At 37.2% G+C, this 19,937-nt stretch overlaps 1 protein-coding gene across 1 annotated transcript in view; it reads right to left on the reverse strand.

Moving 5' to 3' along the window:
• CEP128 (centrosomal protein 128) overlaps positions 1 to 19,937 on the reverse strand; it is a 461,274-nt gene that overhangs the window by 19,658 nt on the left and 421,679 nt on the right. Inside the window, exons 27-28 of the mRNA XM_014591066.2 lie at positions 13,017 to 13,094; positions 8,159 to 8,272 (exon numbers count right to left, since the gene is read on the reverse strand). Of these exons, the coding sequence (XP_014446552.1) occupies positions 8,159 to 8,272; positions 13,017 to 13,094 (192 nt within the window). The remainder of the gene's footprint in view (positions 1 to 8,158; positions 8,273 to 13,016; positions 13,095 to 19,937) is intronic.

Genomic DNA, 19,937 nt, shown 5'->3' on the forward strand with positions numbered 1-19,937 from the left:
TTCAGCAGACTAAGGCTCCAGTAGGTTAAAATATTAATATGCTCATCTAAGTACTCATGATATTCCTGAATAAGCATTTTTGATTCACTATTATTTTTAGATTTTATAACAAAGAAACAGGCACCAATTTGATAGGCAACCTTTTGTTTAACTTGTAAAGAACAGAATGAAATCAACTAGTTAAATATTATGGCTAGCATGTTAGTCTTTATCACTTCAAAAGAATACAAATCTCTTTATATTTCAGCATGAGTTTATTGCTTACAGAATTTTGAATGTGCCATCTAAACACTGTTGGAAAACAGCAATTAAATTTTTTTTGGAATTCCAGAACAACTGAAGCTACAACTTTTTTTTTTTTTTGAGTCTTTTCTTTTTTTATTGAATTGCCAGAGGGCATGTGTACTAGTGAGAAAATGAGAAAGAGAGAGAGAGAGAATTCTTTACTGGAGTGTGACCACCCGGCAAACCTCTTTCCTTGACTTCTCCATCCCATCAGGATCCTGGGTACACACACACAAGTTCATGGTAGTTTTCAAACCACCAGAGTCAAAACTCGAACTGCAGTTGGTGGGATCCAGTTCCCAAAGCACAGCACTCAACCACCATGCTACAGGAAAAATGTGTTGTTTAATCAATGATTTAAACATGTATTGTAGTCAAAAATAAAGCAGACATATAAAAATAAAAATAAAGCCTCATATGCCATGCTATCTAGCCGAACAGCATTTCCCAAACTTCAGTATTCACCTATAGTTATGATACTATTTTATATTTACTTAAAAAAAATTAACCTTATACTCTAAATCTCTGTATAGGAGAGGCTATATAGCATCCCTTGGTTGGGACTGAGGGAAGCACTGAGCTGTATTTGCCTATCAATTTACATATGCTTTCTTATCAAAGCGTGCAGAAGGTTATAAATGAAATAATTGGTTACTGTAGGGTCAAAGCTCCCTCAAATTATCGTGGTTATCACTACTGTTTTCAGGCTATGTCTGTAAAATTAAACGAATAATATAATAATAGTGATATGTTTTTATAGTTATTGAAATAAAAATATTTACGCATCACGTACAATTTGACTTGCACCAGGAGTTATGTGCATAGCATGCTTTAGAAGCTACTGTTGTAGAAGATTTAAGATATGTCCAGAAATAGCTGACTTGAGAGAGGAAGTGCTAACAGCCATTAATTGCTATGAGCAAGGTATAAACAAATCAGAGAGAGATTCAATGAGGGAGAAACGACTTCTAGGAGCAAAATATATAGTTATATCACATACATGCTTACATTGAACAAATATGACAGGGAGCTTGGGCAAGCTCTGCCTTCATAAACTCTGCTGGAAGCCATTATCAACACTTCCTCACCTACCTCATGTTATCCTCTAAAACATCTGCTTCCTTTAGAAAGAAGTTGCTTACTAACTCTTCAATGAGAAGTTAAAAATCATGATTTTTCCTCTGAGGGTTTGGAAAGATGGGAAAAAAACATGCCTTCAGTAATTTTTCTAAAGAGTTCCAATGTTAATTAAAACCATATATTTAGTATGAGTAAAGGTAACAAATAAGAGTTCTCTTGGACAAAACCATGCTCCTCTGTGAATTCAGATTAGCAATGCTGTGTTACCAGCTGACTTGAACATTTTGTTCTATTTGAAACAGCTGGGACAGCAAGGAAGACTGTATGTCCTACAGAAACCCAATTAGGCCTGATGAATGAGAGGCCGTGAAATGCTTCTGTTGTCTACAGAGAGACAGCAAATGTTTTAGACTCAGCTCTGAATTGTATTTTTAAATCTAAACTTTGAGATCAGGCTTCATCCAGATAGCTTGATCAGCTTAGTAAAATGTATGCTTTCCTAACTGTGGACACCGGCCCTGCTCAAAATCGTGACAGATTTCTAGAAGTCTGATTGTTCTTGTCCTGGTGATTGCCACAGAAATAAGCAGCAGATCAGTTTTAGCCTTGAATTGAGAGAACCTGACTGCTCACTTCCTGCTAACCCTTCCTTCCACCAGCAGTGTGGTCAGGCTGGAAGTCTCACTGCTTTCTTACAATGGCAACAACATGAGAGAAGCCAGTTGCCAACATGGTCCTGCTATTCCAACAGTTATTTATCTGTCAACAAGAGTAAGAGTTCTCCATCTGACATGCTAATAGAGTTCCTCTTCTACACTAAGATTTAGATAAAACTCTTCCCTGTACAAATATCCAAGACTCCCGAGACTCTTTCTTTCCTCTGAGCCCCAAGCATGAGTTACTGGGGCTGCCTTTATAACATTTATCCCTTCCTCCTTTGCATTACAGTAGCTTGTGTAAAGGCTTTATGTTCCCAAAGGATGGGAATGGATTTTCATACTCCATTCTCTTGGGCCCTAGCACAGTGCCTTGTATACCGTAAAAATGCAATAGATGTTTATTCCATGTCATGCTCAGAAAACAACAAACATGAATATGCTTCACTTAAAAAGAAGCCCCAGAAGGCAGAGATCTTTGTGTTCACTAATGTGACTACCATGTGCCTAAAAAGTTCCTGACACACAGCTGGCACTCAAGAAATATTTGTTGAATGAATGGATCAGTATTATAGCTTTATAAACAGTTTGGACAGTTCTTATTTGATTGGTAAACAAAGAAAAAAATTTCATACAATTTATAAAGGAAGAAAAAGTGGATTGGTAATTTTTCCTTTCTATAGACCAGGAGTTGACAAACTCTACAGAGAGCCAGACAGGAAAATATTTTAGACTTTGTGAACCATATGATTTCTGTTGCAACTACTCAGCCCTACAGCTGAATACAAATGCAGTCATACACAAATGTGAATAAATGAGTGTGGCTATATCCCACTAAAATTTTATTTACAAAAACAATTGACAGATGGGGCCAGCAGGTGTGCTCCTCTGTGAATTCAGATTAGCAATGCTGTGTTACCAGCTGACTTGAACATTTTGTTCTATTTGAAACAGCTGGGACAGCAAGGAAGACTGTATGTCCTACAGAAACCCAATTAGGCCTGATGAATGAGAGGCCGTGAAATGCTTCTGTTGTCTACAGAGAGACAGCAAATGTTTTAGACTCAGCTCTGAATTGTATTTTTAAATCTAAACTTTGAGATCAGGCTTCATCCAGATAGCTTGATCAGCTTAGTAAAATGTATGCTTTCCTAACTGTGGACACCGGCCCTGCTCAAAATCGTGACAGATTTCTAGAAGTCTGATTGTTCTTGTCCTGGTGATTGCCACAGAAATAAGCAGCAGATCAGTTTTAGCCTTGAATTGAGAGAACCTGACTGCTCACTTCCTGCTAACCCTTCCTTCCACCAGCAGTGTGGTCAGGCTGGAAGTCTCACTGCTTTCTTACAATGGCAACAACATGAGAGAAGCCAGTTGCCAACATGGTCCTGCTATTCCAACAGTTATTTATCTGTCAACAAGAGTAAGAGTTCTCCATCTGACATGCTAATAGAGTTCCTCTTCTACACTAAGATTTAGATAAAACTCTTCCCTGTACAAATATCCAAGACTCCCGAGACTCTTTCTTTCCTCTGAGCCCCAAGCATGAGTTACTGGGGCTGCCTTTATAACATTTATCCCTTCCTCCTTTGCATTACAGTAGCTTGTGTAAAGGCTTTATGTTCCCAAAGGATGGGAATGGATTTTCATACTCCATTCTCTTGGGCCCTAGCACAGTGCCTTGTATACCGTAAAAATGCAATAGATGTTTATTCCATGTCATGCTCAGAAAACAACAAACATGAATATGCTTCACTTAAAAAGAAGCCCCAGAAGGCAGAGATCTTTGTGTTCACTAATGTGACTACCATGTGCCTAAAAAGTTCCTGACACACAGCTGGCACTCAAGAAATATTTGTTGAATGAATGGATCAGTATTATAGCTTTATAAACAGTTTGGACAGTTCTTATTTGATTGGTAAACAAAGAAAAAAATTTCATACAATTTATAAAGGAAGAAAAAGTGGATTGGTAATTTTTCCTTTCTATAGACCAGGAGTTGACAAACTCTACAGAGAGCCAGACAGGAAAATATTTTAGACTTTGTGAACCATATGATTTCTGTTGCAACTACTCAGCCCTACAGCTGAATACAAATGCAGTCATACACAAATGTGAATAAATGAGTGTGGCTATATCCCACTAAAATTTTATTTACAAAAACAATTGACAGATGGGGCCAGCAGGTGGCATGGTGGTTAAAGCAATGGATTCCCACATCGTCAACCATGGTTTTCTTGGACTTGGTGGCTTGAAAATCATGCCAGGCATATGTGCATCTGTGCCCCAAATCCCAAGAGAATGGAGAAGGGATTGTGGCATGGCCATGCCCCTGGGGAGTGATTTTTCACTTCCCATCTCACTGTTTTTCCCTTTGTCTTTGTAGTGAATGCGCATACCCTAAGGCAAAACCATACAAAAAATAAATAAATAAAATTATTGGCAGGGCTGGCCTGTGGCCTAGGGGTTAAGGGAGCTGGATTCCACATGGATGACCATACAATTTGAGTCCCAATCCCAGTGGCTTGAAAAACATGCCAGGTACATGTGCATGCATATCCAAAATGCCAACAGGATTTAGAAACAGTATAGAAATGATTGTGGTATGCCCATGCCCCACTGAGAGATGATCTCTCCCACTCCTACTTTATCCTTCTGTCTCCTGCTGGTGAGCGAATACACTCTAAAAACAAACAAACAAACAAAACACACATACACACACACACACACACAAAACAATTGGCAGGCAAGATTTGGCCCATGGGCAGTATGTCAATCTATACTGTTGAACAACTGTGTAGGGATTATCTGTTAGAGAGTAACTAGGTAACTACTCCCTTCTTGAAGTCCATGCTTTCTACATGTTTATATGTCTCTGTCTCTCTCTCACTCCCAACAAGTAAAATAGTGTTTTGCAATATGGTACCTGTACAGTATATGTCTGTTGAATTAAACTGAATTCTACACTGATTTCTTGAAATTGAAGTTTACAGTAGAATCAGTGGACTCAAGTTCCCATAATGTGCATTTAAAAAACAAAAATCTGTCTCTTAGTAAAAGGTGAGGAAAAGTTAATAATCTGCTGAAATAATGTACCCTAAAACTTTTGTAGTTAATGGGGCACCTTTCACCTTGATAGGAAGGGTTGCAATGTCCCTTACTTGAAGCATTTTCTTCAGGATGGCAATGATTAGCCAGAGGTAGCACTTCTCATTATCCACAAAGCCAAGAAATGATTAACAAAACTTTCTCACTGCCCACACAAGCTCATTCTTCTTTTGAAGCTTTCTTTTCTCTCAGTCTTTTTAAGTAACTTATCTTCATAGAAAGCATATGAGTAAATAATCATGGGTATCTACTACTGGCAAAAAATATGTTCCCACATTTTGCTCTAAATGACTACCTCAAATGTGATATTCTTATGAGTATTATGTTAAATTACTAGATTATTTCAGGCCAGGCATCTGGTCCATGAAATGATAGTCTATATATTTATCACTGAAGTAGATCATACTTTTAAAATGTATAGGTAGTATTAATGTGGAACAAAGCCATCACAAAATGTGCTTTGTGACCCTATCTAATACCTGCACTACCTATTTGAAAAAAATTTTAACTTATTTCTCATTTTGCCAAGTGTTGGCCTCTCTTAAGAATCAGGCCTGATTTCCCCTTCACCTGCAAATGTAATTTGAAACAGAACTCCAATGAGATTACTTGCTGAGCATGTTAAACATTCATAGTTTTGCCATATGCTATTATAGGAATTGCACTGAGTTATAGCAATTTGAGCGCCACTAGAGAGCACAGATTTACCTGATACCAACTTTTCTGTAGTGGGAAATAATGTTTTAAATGTTTCATTTGCATCTAGATATCTGTTGAACTAAGAGGCATGGATTATGTTCATGAATTTTTGAAGAAAACTACTTCCACATATTAAATATACAGTCCTACATTTGGTAACTTCTAGAAAAATTAAGGTATATGAACTCTAAGTTTATACTATAATAGCACAGCGGTCAAGGACATAGATTATCAAAGTAAGGCAGATTTAGGTTTTATTCCTCTTTTACCCATCTAATTATTCTATATCTTTGTTTACTTCAGTGGTAAAAGAGGAAAAATAATAATGCAGACCTGACAGGATTGCTGTGAAGATTAAATATGACAAATATGGAAGGCATGCAAACATCTATAATAAAGAGCAATGTCACGTGGTTTCTTCTCATGTATGCTCAATGACTAATTATTACTAATTCTTACTGCCTAAACATTGTATTTCTGTTTAAGGTTAGTACAGCTGTAAAAGATGAAAAATGCTTGACTATATGAAACTTGACGGAAATGTTGGAAGATGACTTAGCAAACTTAAAAACTGCCATATAAGACAAAGTCATTGCTATAGTCAATAATACCAATTTACAAAAAACGAAGGTAAAAAGAAATGAAGGCAAAGGATGGTCTCCTCACAATAACTTGACATAATTGTGCTAATTTGCGTTTTGGATGAAGAAAGTGTATGTTCATTTTAAGCATTCTAAGGAGGACTTATGGAAATGAGTGCCAGCTCTACATCCACTGAGCATTCTACCCAATTACATTCAGAGGAGGAAAGTAGCTTCTTAGAAATAATTATATTTGGCTGTAATAAGTGAATACATACAGTATGAATATTCATACACATTAAAATTTTTAAGAATATAAAAAAGCCAAAGAGCCTTTAATTTTTTTTTAATTGACTTAGAGTGCACATTTGAATAGAGATGGATTCTCTCCAGGTCAGTGTTCTCAATGGAGGGGCAGCTGTGCCCTCCATGGAACATTTGGCGATGTTTGGAGACATTTTTGGATGTCGCAACTCAGGATGGAGGATGCAACTGGCATCTGGTGAGTAGACTCTAGGGATGCAACTAAACATCAACGATGCGAAGACAGTCTGTACAACAAAGAACTGGCTTTGGGGAGTAACAGCTCCAAATGTCAATAATGCTGAGATTGAAAAATCCTGCTCAAGGCTAAGAGCAGCTTAGGGCCAAATGGGTTTAAAATCATACATACCCCAGATGGATATGCTTTTTGTCAATATGGTCAATTCCTGCCAGTATCTTATGTTGGTTTCATGTTAGTGAAGCGTAAACTGAAGTATCAGCATAGAGTTCATATCCTCAGGAAAAGAATGACTGGAAATGCCAAAGATATATAGTTTACAAAGTACTATATGTTACTTGACCTATTAAGGACTTTACTATCAAGACTAGCTGAACTTCGGACCAGCAGTTAGCGTAATGGCTATGTCGCTGGACTCCCACATAGTCGACCGCGGTTTGAGTCCTGGGCCCGGTGGCTTAAACTCACGCCGGGCGCGTGTGCGTGCATGCCCAGGATCCCAAGAGAAGAATGGAGGAGAAGGGATTGCGGCGTAGCCATCCTCCCTGAGGGGTGATTTCTCGCTTTCTGTCTCTCTGTCTCTCTCTGTCTGTCTGGCGAGCACACACGCCCTATAGCAAAAACCTCCAAAAAAAAAAAAAAAAAAAAGACTAGCTGAACTATATAGAGAGGGCACCCATCCACACTAAGACTTTCACTAACTGACTCGGGGTTTCCTGGCTCTAGATTTGTTTGTTTGTTTGTTTAACGTTTTTGCCACAGAGCGCATGTGCTGGCTAGAGAGACAATGAGAGAGGGAAATTGAGAAAGCTCCCCAACCCCTTCCTGGGAGGATGACTATACAACAATCCCTTATCCTCTCTTCTCATTCTGGGATTTTGGGCATGCACACATGCACGTCTGGGACTCGAACTGTGATCAACTGTGTGGGAATCCAGTGCCTTAACCACATGCCACCTGCTCGCCCCCGTGGCTCTAGATTTAACCAGCATCAATTTCCATTGACAAACACCATATGGAACAAAGCAGACATAGATATAAGCCCTAGTTCTCAGACAAATAGTTATAAACCTAATTTGGGGTTGTTATTCTCCACTCCTACAGAATTGAAAATCTATTTCATATATCAAAGAAACTCTTCTCTTCCACAAGTACCCTTACACAAACACTGCAAGGGCAGCAGAAGAGATTGTAGCCGGCAATGTGGATAATGCTTAAAGCTTAAAAATGTATACCAAAGACATTACTTTCAAGTTTTTGATTCTGTACTTGGTGTCATCTCGGCGCTGCTGAAGAGAATCTTGGTGAACTCTGTATTTAGAATATCTCTCCTCGGCTCTCTCAGATGAACAGCGAGAATCCTGGAAAAAGGCAACGAAGAGTCTGAACTTGTGGATGAAAGAAAAATAAGTACTTAAAATTAGCATAAGAAAATGTTGATATGTAGATAATAAATAAATACAGGAGGTGAGGGATACATATAGGGAAATCAAAGGCCATCAAAGAAAAAGAAGAAAATGATCATTGTGGATACTACCATAAAAATAAAATAGGTTCCTGCAGTGGTTATTTGAAAATTTTTTTACAATCACTCCCCATGCCTATGTGAAACAACTGGTATCTTTGGAATAAGATTCATTAATAATGAGCTTTTTAAAAGATGGTTCTTAATAGCACCATGCGACTTTGGGATGTGGTCTTCTATCTTTTGGACCAGGACTTGACATCAGAACATTCTACTTATTAAAAAAAAAAAAAACTATATTTTATTTCACTTAGTTTTAAATAACAGTCAACCTTTTAACTATTATATCATATGGACTTTTTAATTTAAGGAAACCTCATCTGCCTTGATAAGTATAAAAATATTCAGGTAATAAAGAAAACTGAGAAAGCAAAAATTTCCAGGGACTTTTTTTCCCCCCTTTCGTTTCTCAGTGGAGGAAGAAACACAGCAATCAGATAGTTACTACAGCCAATTATGTCGACATTTCTATTATGATTTAGGGAGAAATTAGAAGAAAATGAGGGCAACTGATTTTTACATGTAAGAAAAATCATCTATGGGATTTAGTGCCATAAACAGTCCCAAGGAATCTTAAACTTATTGAATGTTCGGGCTGGAAGGAGTATTAGAATTCTAAAGTTCTTGCTTTTATTAAAGCCTAAAAACTAAAGCCCAGGGAAGTTAAGAATGATTTGCCCAGGGCTAGGCAATTTGTAGCAAATTGGGCTTGGAACCCAGTGGTATTCCCCTTCCACCTTATCAAATATGTCATGTTTAAATGTGAGATCGCAGAACTGAACTACTTTTTTCAAAATGAGGTCACAAAGAGAATATGACCATATTTAAATATAAATACATTCAAGCTATCTAAATCAGATGAGATTTCTTTACACTCTTAGAGTCACAGGCTAAACTACTATCAACAAATATGTATGTGAAATACGTTCCTAACATAAGTGATGCCAGTGTGAGTAGTAGGTAGCATACAGATACTTTTGTTTAAGTCCCTCATTTTTATTAATGAGGACAGATACCTGGAGACAGTAAGTGATTTTCTCTTCTGTACAAGCTTGGATCAGAACTTAGATATTTGTATTCTTTTTGTCCTTTTAATTTAAATTTTTTAAAGATAGATTTTTGCTAGGGACCGTGTACACTCACCGGAGAGATACAGACAGACAGAAAGTGAGAAATCACCTCCCAGGGGGGGATGACCATGCCACAGTCCCTTCCATTTCATTCTCCTCTTGGGATTTTGGGCACGCATGCACATGTGCCCAGTATCAGTTTCAAGTCTCCAAGTCCAGTACTCGAACCTCAGTCAGCCACATGGGAAACCAGTGAGGTAATCATTATTCATTTGCTGGTCCCAATTAAAATTTTTATAAAGCAAAAATTACAGAATATTTTTTTAACAAAGAACTTCACATTTTTTGTTGAATGTTTCTTCCCTTTGCCTTATTATTTTTTTTAAGTTTATTTATTCCTTTCATGAGCAAGACAGAGAGATAGACAGATAGCACCCCAACAAGGTCTGCATGCTGCACTGAACACTCAGTTTCAGCCAGCCCCAGAACACGGGCATGTTAGTGCCTGGTATACTCAGGGAGGTCTCTAGACTTAAAGAGTGAACCTTCCCACGTGGAACTGTCTCGCTGAGTGTGGAGTTTTACCATGCAACACCATGTGGTCCCCAGCATTGGCACTCATGTTCAGAGCACACTGATTTTTAGAGAGTTTCAAGAGTTTGAATAATATACTCTACATATAATAATCTAAAGGCTTTATATATTTCTATTTAAAGATATTTGGTTGTTTTCATTATACTTATTTAAATGAGCTCTTTTTAATAATATAGATGGCTTTTGAGTATGTATACAACGGGTTTCAAGGTAAAGGCATCAGGCCAAAACTGATGGACTCTGCTGTTATAAGCAGAATTAGACCCCTTTCAACTAATTTACATACTCTACACTTCAGTTTCCTCATCTGGAAAAGGGGAAACTGATACCCTTCTATAGAGTGCCTCTGAAGAACAGAAAAATGTAAAGAATGTTAACGGGGGCCAGCAGACAGCATGGTGGTTAAGGTGCCAGACTCCCACATGGCTGACTGCAGTTCAAGTCCTGGACCTGGTGGCTTGAAACTTACGCTAGGTACATTTGCATGCATACCCAAAATCCCAAAAGAAGACTGAAGGAGAAGGTATTGTGGTGTGGTCATCTTCCCTGGGTGGTGGTTCCTCACTTCTCACTATTTGGTATGTGTTTAATACTCACTAATTAACTCTTTTTCCCTTTCTAATATAAAGGTTTCATTTTTAATTTATTGGAAAGTATGCCTCTAAACTTTGAAAAATATTGTCCCTAAAAATTTCATTATACAGGTATCTTTATATGCAAGTGTATACATAAATAAGCTAGACTTACAGATAATCACTAACCCACAGGATAAATAATAATACCTCTTTGGGTAATAGTAGAGAATGGAAGCTTTTCATTTTATATAAAATTTACTGCTGTTCAATATTGATCACTGGGAAATAAAGTGACCTGGCACTGGAGGTTAACTATATATATTTTAAATTTGCCAAAGGGTGTGGTGTGTGTGCTCACTGGGAAGAGAGCACAAAAGAAAGAAAATAAGAAAGGAATACCCCTCCCCAATGAGGCATGGTCATGTTATAATCCCTTCTCTACTGTTCTCTCCTTTTGGGATTTTGGACACTCGTATACACATCCAACATGTTTTTCAAGCTACCAGGTCCAGTACTTGCACTGTGCAGTTGGCTACGGAGATCCACCACATTACTGTCTCGGTACACCACTGGCTGAAAAAAGATGGGCATTTATTTCTCAGTGGTAAGAGTCACCTGTCTCCAATGCCTTCTCTTGTCCACCCTCTATTCACTTAGATGACTTCCATTAGCTACAGAGAAATGTAAAAAATATGGGTATGATATATATTGCCTGCTATCAATGTCAGGTTGTATAAGGGTGAATGAAAATTATGTTGTCTTGGACACTGGTTTCATAATTCTTTGATAGGGATTTAAACTGCAAGGATATGATCAAATCATGAGACAGAATTAAATCCAGTAAAATGTACTGCAAACATTTAGTTTTGTTCGGATAGGTTAGGTTTCTGGTACGTGTCTGCTAAAGCCTGGATCTTAATGAAAAATACTACCGAACTACTAGAAAATGCTTAATGTACGGTTATTTTAAGATACTGCAGACCAGGCCACTCTCTGGCATGGTGGGTATGATAGTGGGAGCCCACATGGCCAACTGGTACTCATGATTTGAGTACCAGACCTGGCAGCTGAAAGATATGCCAGGCATGTGTGCATGCATGCCCAAAATCTTAGAAAGAGGAAACAATGGGGGAAAAAAAGAATTGTTGTATGGCTATCCCCCATGGGGATACTTTTTCATTTTCTCACTTTCTCTGTATCTCTCCAGTGAGCACATGCAGTCTTTTGTAAGTGAAAAAAAAATATATAGTGCAGGCCTTGAGAACCATGTCCTATTAGTGCTCCTAATATATCAACATGACATGATCTGGCTATATTTCCTACCCATTATATCGTCATATAATTCGTTAGATTAAAAATGGATTCTAAATATAATATGTTAAATGTTAAGTCTAATGTGAAATAAGAGTTTATATGGTTTCCAGAGAAAAACTCTTACTGCTGTTAGTCTCAAACATATAGGGTCCATTAATCAGTTTTAACAGTTTGTTAAAACTGAATATTACATACACGTTACGAAGTGAATATGTAAAGATGATCTCTGGACTGGACCTTGTCTAGCAGTACTGGGTAACAAGGTTATTTGTTTTACATCTTTCCTCAATGAGGAATGTTAAAAATTATACTAGGTAAATCCACATATATAATAAATTAGCTTGCTGGGGCTGGCAGGTGGCGTGGTGGTTGAGGCGCTGCCACTCCCACATGGCTGACCACAGTTTAAAGTCCCAGACCTGGTGACTTGCTTTCTCACTTTCCCTCTCTCTCTGGTCAAATTAAAATAAATGAATGAATAAATAAAATTAAATTAATTCTTTTTAAAAAATGTGCTTGCTAAGGAAATGCTTTACGGTTAGAGTTCTATCAATAAATAGTTTGGGATATGAGACCTAAAGCCATAGGTGGATTTGAAGTCATATGTCACAGTATGGGACAACCTGTGAACTCATATCTTCAGAATCAACAGTACCCTAGCAATTCATAAAAAAAAATTCATAAATCAAAATTGCTAATCAACAAAGTTATCTACTGTCGCTATAATGTGTAACTCCTTTTAATTCTCAAGTTTTTCTAAATTATTGTTAAAGCTTTCAGGGGCTGAATAAGCTTCAAAGCATAGGGTAGATGTCTATTTGCCTGCATGTGCTAATGGTACATTAGTTTCATGGTTTCAATCCTGACTTCACAGCTGTCAATGAACCAGGATAAGGTGGAATGTTAAAAGTCCCCAATGTTTTTTGGTCCTTCTTTGTTCCCTACAATTTTCTTTGCACATCAGGAAGATGTCAAGTGTTTTCATTCATATAAAGATACTGAAAGAGACAAGCCAACTCTTTCTCACTCTGAAGTCTTTGAAATCTTCTAGTAGGCTCAGTTTCTCAGGCACAGACTCCAGATGGTCCAAGGCCACTCGGGTACTCTGAAAAAGAAAACATAAGGAAAGTAAACATTATAAAAAATTGATTAATATTCTCAAAACCCAAATACTAAAAATCAGGTAGATATACCACTGGAGTAAGCAATTCAAGCTGCAGATTTAGAGTCAAATAAGAAGAGATATAATAGTATTTCCAAGATAAATACATCTTTTTAAATCAGAAGAATTATTTCCTTTCAACGAGTATATGAGCTGCATTTGCAAGACTGAGTCAGATATAAAAACTCTTTCTGGATAATTGCTTTCAACTGATATGCTATGAAACTTTCTATAGAGCATTTCATATTAATATTAATTTACAAACCTGCTTCAGTGAACATCAGAAATAAACCACAAGGTAATACTGAGAAATAGATGAATTTGCAGTTACTTATCTATGAAGCATATTAGAGATCCTCGAGTGTTACCATTATAAAGAAGAAAAGAATTCTCAGCAATTATTTTAGTTAAAAAGGAAATGGGGAACAGTTTTCAAAAGACTTGGGAGAAATATCTGAAATTAAACATTTGCAGTGGGGACACAGGATCCTGTTGCTTATAAATCAGTAACTTACTATTATACAGTCTTTGATTAGCTGGTCACTGGTACATCCTCCAATATAAACATTAAGAGGGAATGATTTGAAAACTATTTCAAAACTGATGTGACATAAAAGGTAAGTGGTAGAATAACTGTGAGACGAGAGACTGTATAATATATGCAATGTGCAATTCCGTATTCTTAGGCCTGTCACAGTGCCAGATCTTATTAGGCAGCCAATAGATGTTTGCTTTTAAATTTACAATAGGAGTTTGCAGAAGGCATGGTGGTGAGGTGCTAGACTCCCACATGGTCGACTGTGGTTTGAGTCCCAGATCTGGAGGCTTGAGAATCACACCAGGTGCATGACCTGGCAGCTGAAAAATATGCCAGGCATGTGTGCATGCATGCATCCCAGGAGGAGAAACATGGAGAAAGGATTGTGGCACGACCATCCCCCCAGGGAGTGATTTATCACTTTTTTTTTCTCACTGACTGTCTCTGGTGAGAGCATACAACCTATGGCAAAAGCTTAAAAATTAAATTAAAAAAATTAATTAAGATGAATTCTAATTGCTCAGTGAAATAAATAGCAAACTCCATGGCTTCTCCATGCATGAGAAGAAAGTGAAGTGTCCTGCAAAAACCTGGACATAATTTTGCAGAGTTGCCAAGAAGTTATTGACTACCCAATATCCCACGTGCTACCCTATATCTCTGAAGTGAATAATTCTATTTTTTTCTTTTCTTTTTTTTGGAGAGGTTTTTGCTATAGGGCGCATGCGCTCGCCAGAAAAAGAGAGACAAAGAAAGCAAGAAATCGCCCCCCAGGGGGGATGACCACGCCACAATCCCTTCTCCTCCATTCGCCTCTCGGGATCTTGGGCACGCACGCACACACACCCGGCATGAGTTTAAGCCACTGGTTCCAGCAACATAACCATTACGCTAACTGCTGGTCCCCAAAGTGAATAATTATGAACAATGGACTCTGCCTGTATCACTTCTGGACTGAGACAGCAAAGAGTCTGTGTGCTCCCTCTTCTATCCTAGCCCTTACTATGAGAAGTTTTGAGGCCACAGGCCTCGAATGGCATGAACAAGACAGAGGAGAGTTGCCCACCAGATTAGACTTCCTGTGAATGAGACATAAACTTATACTGGGTTAAGCTAAATGACGTCAGGGTTTATTAGTTACCAGTGCATAGCAGAGCATTAATTATCACAAATATCTACACTGAAAATTAAATAATTTAAGTATAGGATAATGAGGTGGTCAAATGGCTTGGGGGAGGAGGTGCTGTAAATTATGAGTATGTAAAGATTTTTTTTTCCCTCAGGAGGAATTCTGATATTTGTTGCTTTTTTCTTTTTCTTTCCTGCCTAACCCCCCATATCTGTGTCCCACTAATGTCATGCCTCTCTATTTATTCTCTTGCTATCTTTCTCTATACTCTTCTCATCCCCCCCCCAATTCCACATTGTTTTATCCTCATTAAGTATTTTCACTGCTTTTACATCCTCCAATATTTCGCTCTCTACCATAGAGTGCGGATAGTCCGTATATATTAAGTAGATACATACAATATCTTTCTTTCATAGCCTGGCTTACTTCACTCAGCAATACGTATCTTTATTTTTGTAATGTGACCTTTGAGAGAAGGATAGAAATACACCCTTACTTCACAGTTTCGGAACAGTGTGTGCTATTTCTTCAAGTTCACAAAGTCTTCCTTTGCAAGGTCCATTTAAAGGATTTAGTGTTTTGTTCCTTCTGCTTAACATTTATATTATTGTTAGTCTGTTTGCCACATGTACTCACTTAAACTGCCATGCATTTTAAATGACTTCATTTAATTTTTTCACATGTAGGAAAGATTCATCAAGATGACATGTTTGCTAATGTAGGCCACAACACAGGTTTAGAAGAGTGGGTAGTTTTAGCCATCACATACACTATATTCATTTAGTAATAAAACAATAGATTTTTCTAAAGAATAACATTGGCCCCTGAACAATAAAATACAAAGCAATGCCCTCATGATTTTAGAGCAAAATTTTATGCATTGAATAAAATCCTCTTCATAAACACAGACTCTAATAGACATGTAGTATTAAAACTTTATTTCCCTTTTTCATCTCATAATTTTTCTCATTCAGAAATGATCCTCTAAACCTGGATTAAGTATGCTAAACTCATTTTCTTCTTAAAATAAGCAACTGATCTATTTGTCTAGTGTAAAATCCAGAATGTTTTATAAATATATTTGCTAAAAAATTTTCAATCAACCAAGTGGCTTCATGAAACAACTCTTCTTTCTCCTATATGCTCACATTCAAGCTTAACTCTTTTTTTTTTTTTTTTTTTGAGATGGATACTCAAATGCCTCTCCTTTTTGTGAGTGAAACTATGAAACATTTTGGTTTCTTCTTTCTTAAATTGTTATTTTTATGCTCCCTTCCTTTTGGCATTTCTCTTTCTATCCCTCCATAAACTGATCTTTTTACTTTTATATCATTTATTTTAATTATGGCTTATTTTATATTCTATTTACATGTTGCTTCTAAATATCTTCCTCAATATCAGAAATACTTCCTGGCGCACACGCTTTTCGCTTCATCTTAATCTTCTAGTCAGTCGACTAATGACAAACATGTATCCTACTTATCACGGAAAGATCCGTAAGACTTAGAAAGTGTATTTTGAGTTCTTCAGGAATAGTTAACTTACTGGGGAGGGGGAAATATGTATATCCAAGAGATGTAAGAATGATTCAAAGAAAAATGTTAATTGCACTTATTTTAAGGAAATTGCATGTACAAATGTTGAGATTTCTAGGGCAACTGAAACAGTAAGATGTGAAGTAATGAAACAATGAGTTTAGGCCTGCAGTCCTCACAGGTCTTAGCATATGATTTCATGATGAAGTGATATTTTGGGGAGTACATTTACTTCTTGGTCTCCTCTCTTTCTCTCTGTATGCATCCATATGAGCATGCTTAAAAACATCACTTTGGCATCCAGGCTTAAAAATATGCATGATATTGCAACTGTTTTGTTTTGTGTTTTTTGTATTTTTTTAATTTTATATGAGATTGGCTGGGGTTCTGGGATTCGTTTTGTCATATCTCATGTCCTTTCAAGTTTGCTTTTCCTCAAAATCTAACAATGCTAGAGATAGTAGATTTATCAGCAGGTGCATAGTCTAAAAGAGGAAACTTATTTGATTTAGAGATGCCATGAGGGCCTATATCATACTAGTTCCTAGGACAAAATACCTAGTACTGAGTTAAAGGAACTTTTATAATTTTTTATTTAAGTTGATTAAAATTTTCTGTCTTGCACTGTCTAATGGTTTAAAGGACATGAGTCAGTTCCCACTGTTAGAAGAATTAAGAGAGAAACTTTTCAAGTTTATTTCAATAATAGCACCAGCAAATAATAGGTGCTTGACTTGTTTAATTTTCTACAAAAAACATCATGTGCTCACAAAGGGGCTTAAAAATGTTTCTGTTTTTGGGGGCCAACGGGCAACATAGTAATTAAGAGGCTTAACTGCTACATATGGTTTGAGTCCTGGATCTGGAAGTCATGCTGGGTGCATGTGTGTGCATGCCAAAATCTCAAGAGGAGAATGGAGGAGAAGGAACTGCAGTGTGGTCATACCCCTAGAGGGTGACTTTCTCTTTCCTTCTCACTGTCTCTGTCTTTCCAGTGAGCGTACATGCCCTATGGTAAAAACCTTTTAAAAAGTTTCTATTTTGAAAATTTTATGAGATAGTAAATTTCATATCAAACTTTAAAACAAAGAAAAATTCACAATGAAAACTCAGTTTCATAAAATACCAAAACACTGTGCATATTTGATTTATCTCAAAGGCTTGAAGAGAGAGATTTCCACTGGCCTAAAATTAGTGACAAAGCAAATGGCAGTTAATCCTAATTCTATTTAGTAGCATGATAAAAGACTAAACCACAAAAATGTCATTCAATTTTGAATACACTTATTAATCTTCCCACCACTGTCTGAAGTAGAATCTTTGTTGGCACCATTATAGAGATGAGGCGATTGAGGACCAGAAGTGTTAGGAACCTCTTCACAGTCAAGTGATGGCAAAACTCTAAATGTAGAAATAACAGTGTTCTTATAAATTATTTTCATGAAAAATTTCAAGCTTAAAAGGTGTAGATGACAAGCAGAAGTTGTTATGGTGAGTGCTGTAGGTAAACTCCAAACCTCTGGTTAGCTATCAACTCTTAGCATCCAAAATTTTCAAGCATTATCCTTGAAGGGCTTATTTATTTTTATTTTTAAACATTTATTATTTCTTTAGAGAGATTTTTATAGCTGGGTATGCACTTGCCAGAGAGAGACAGAAAGTGAGAAATCAGCCCCCCCTACACACCCCCGCTCAAGGGGGCTGGTCATGTCTCAATCCCTTCTCCTTTATTCTCCTCTCAGGATTTTGGGCACACACACCCCCAGCGTTGAGTGTCAAGAAGCCAGGTCCAGGATTAGAACCATGGTCGGTAGACCACAGTCGGTCATGTGGGAGCCTGTTATCAAAACATTATGCCATCTGCTGGTCCTGATTGGCTTATTTCTGATAGAGAAGTTTTAAGATGAAACCATGAAGAACTTCACCTGGCTGGTACAGAAGAGCCTATACTCAGGACTGTGCCCAAGCGCACACACACACAGAGGGGTCTGGAGAGTTTCTGTTGATGAGAGTGTTAAGCATGAGAAAAATTTAATATCTAATATATGGCCCATGCAAGGCGTTTCAAATAATGATTGGGTGGACGGAGACAAAAGCAAGGTTTCCATGTTCAAGTAATCTTACTGACCTCTTTATTAAAGGTCTACAAGCAAAATTTTGCTGTTTTGTTTATTTTCTCCAGACCAAAAGAAAGACCAAGTGTCAGAAACAATAATGCAATTCAGGAATTCTATCTATTAGCTCTTAGGGCTTTTGCACCTATAGATATGTTCAGATATCTGTTGACAAGAGCAAGAATAGTTTGCCAATTTTACCGTTTTTTAAACAATGATTTTATTTAACTTTATTTACTTATTTATTCATTTCAATTGGACCGGAGAAGGATACAGTGAGTGAGAGAGAGAGAGAGAGGAAAAGTGAGAAAGCAAGCCACTGGGTCCGAGACTCGAACCATAATTGGCCATGTGGGAGTCCAGCACCCTTAACCACCATTCCACCTTCTGCCCCCTCAATTTTACCATTCTAAAAGCCTTCGATACATAATAAACGCCTGTGGAGGTAAGCAGTTTGTACTGATCCACAGTACCTTTTTCCCTTAGCCATTTCTTTCAGACTGTAGGAAATAGAGTAATACTGTAAGACAACCTAAGTAGCAGCAGTGAGGAATTAAAGTAGAGGATGCAATACTAAAAAACAAAAAGTTACTATCTCCAGTAGAGAAAACTTAAGGAATGGACTTAACCACTGGCAAATTTAAGTATACACATTAAAAAAAAAAAAAAAAAAAAAGCATGTGTTTTTTGTTTGTTTTGTTTTGTCTTTTTGGTTAACATATAACGACTACAATTTTCTTATAGGGCTACTGAAATCACAAGTGTTTTGAGGTTTAGATAGCACATAAATGAAAGGAAATACGGTCTATATTTTTATTTTTAAAATGAGTATGTGTATTTTTGGCATCAGACTCATGCTAAATAAACAAAGTTATGAGGCAGTTTATTTGGGTTCAAAAATGCAATTCTATTTCATTTGGAAAGAGAGTCACTGTTAAACTTTCCTGACAAATGGCTGAACGGTGGTAAAAGAACCTGAGTAAACACGTTTCAAGGAGAGGAAAGGTGAGATCATAAACAGGATAGACTGTATGCCTTTTCCCTTGTGACTCAACCCAGCACAGCTGTACTGGCTTCACAGCGCCCTGTTTTCATCCAAACCATGTAAGACACTCACTGGAACCAAACAGAGCAGTGGCAGAGAATAGGCCAGCAAAACCATGCTGTGCGTGCACATCCGTCAAAAGTCCCAGTGTTCAATGCTGTGTGGGTTTCTTGGAATATCAAGAATCCTCTATTCCTAAACTGTATACTTTAAGACAAGTCTAAAAATAAGACAGCTTCTTAGAAGTGTTTACATGTGTCTTGAGGTAAGAGGGTACATAAAGCTTACGAAGTAAAAATGCCAGGTAACAAGGCAATACGACATCGGGTCTATATTTGGCCTAAAATCTAGGGGAATTTTTGTCAACAAAAAATTCTACTTGTGTTTATGTAACACTATTCTAGTCAACAGTGGTAGAAGATCTC

Source organism: Tupaia chinensis, unplaced genomic scaffold (assembly GCF_000334495.1).
Source record: "Tupaia chinensis unplaced genomic scaffold, TupChi_1.0 Scaffold000528_1, whole genome shotgun sequence".
Taxonomy (NCBI): Eukaryota; Metazoa; Chordata; class Mammalia; order Scandentia; family Tupaiidae; genus Tupaia; species Tupaia belangeri.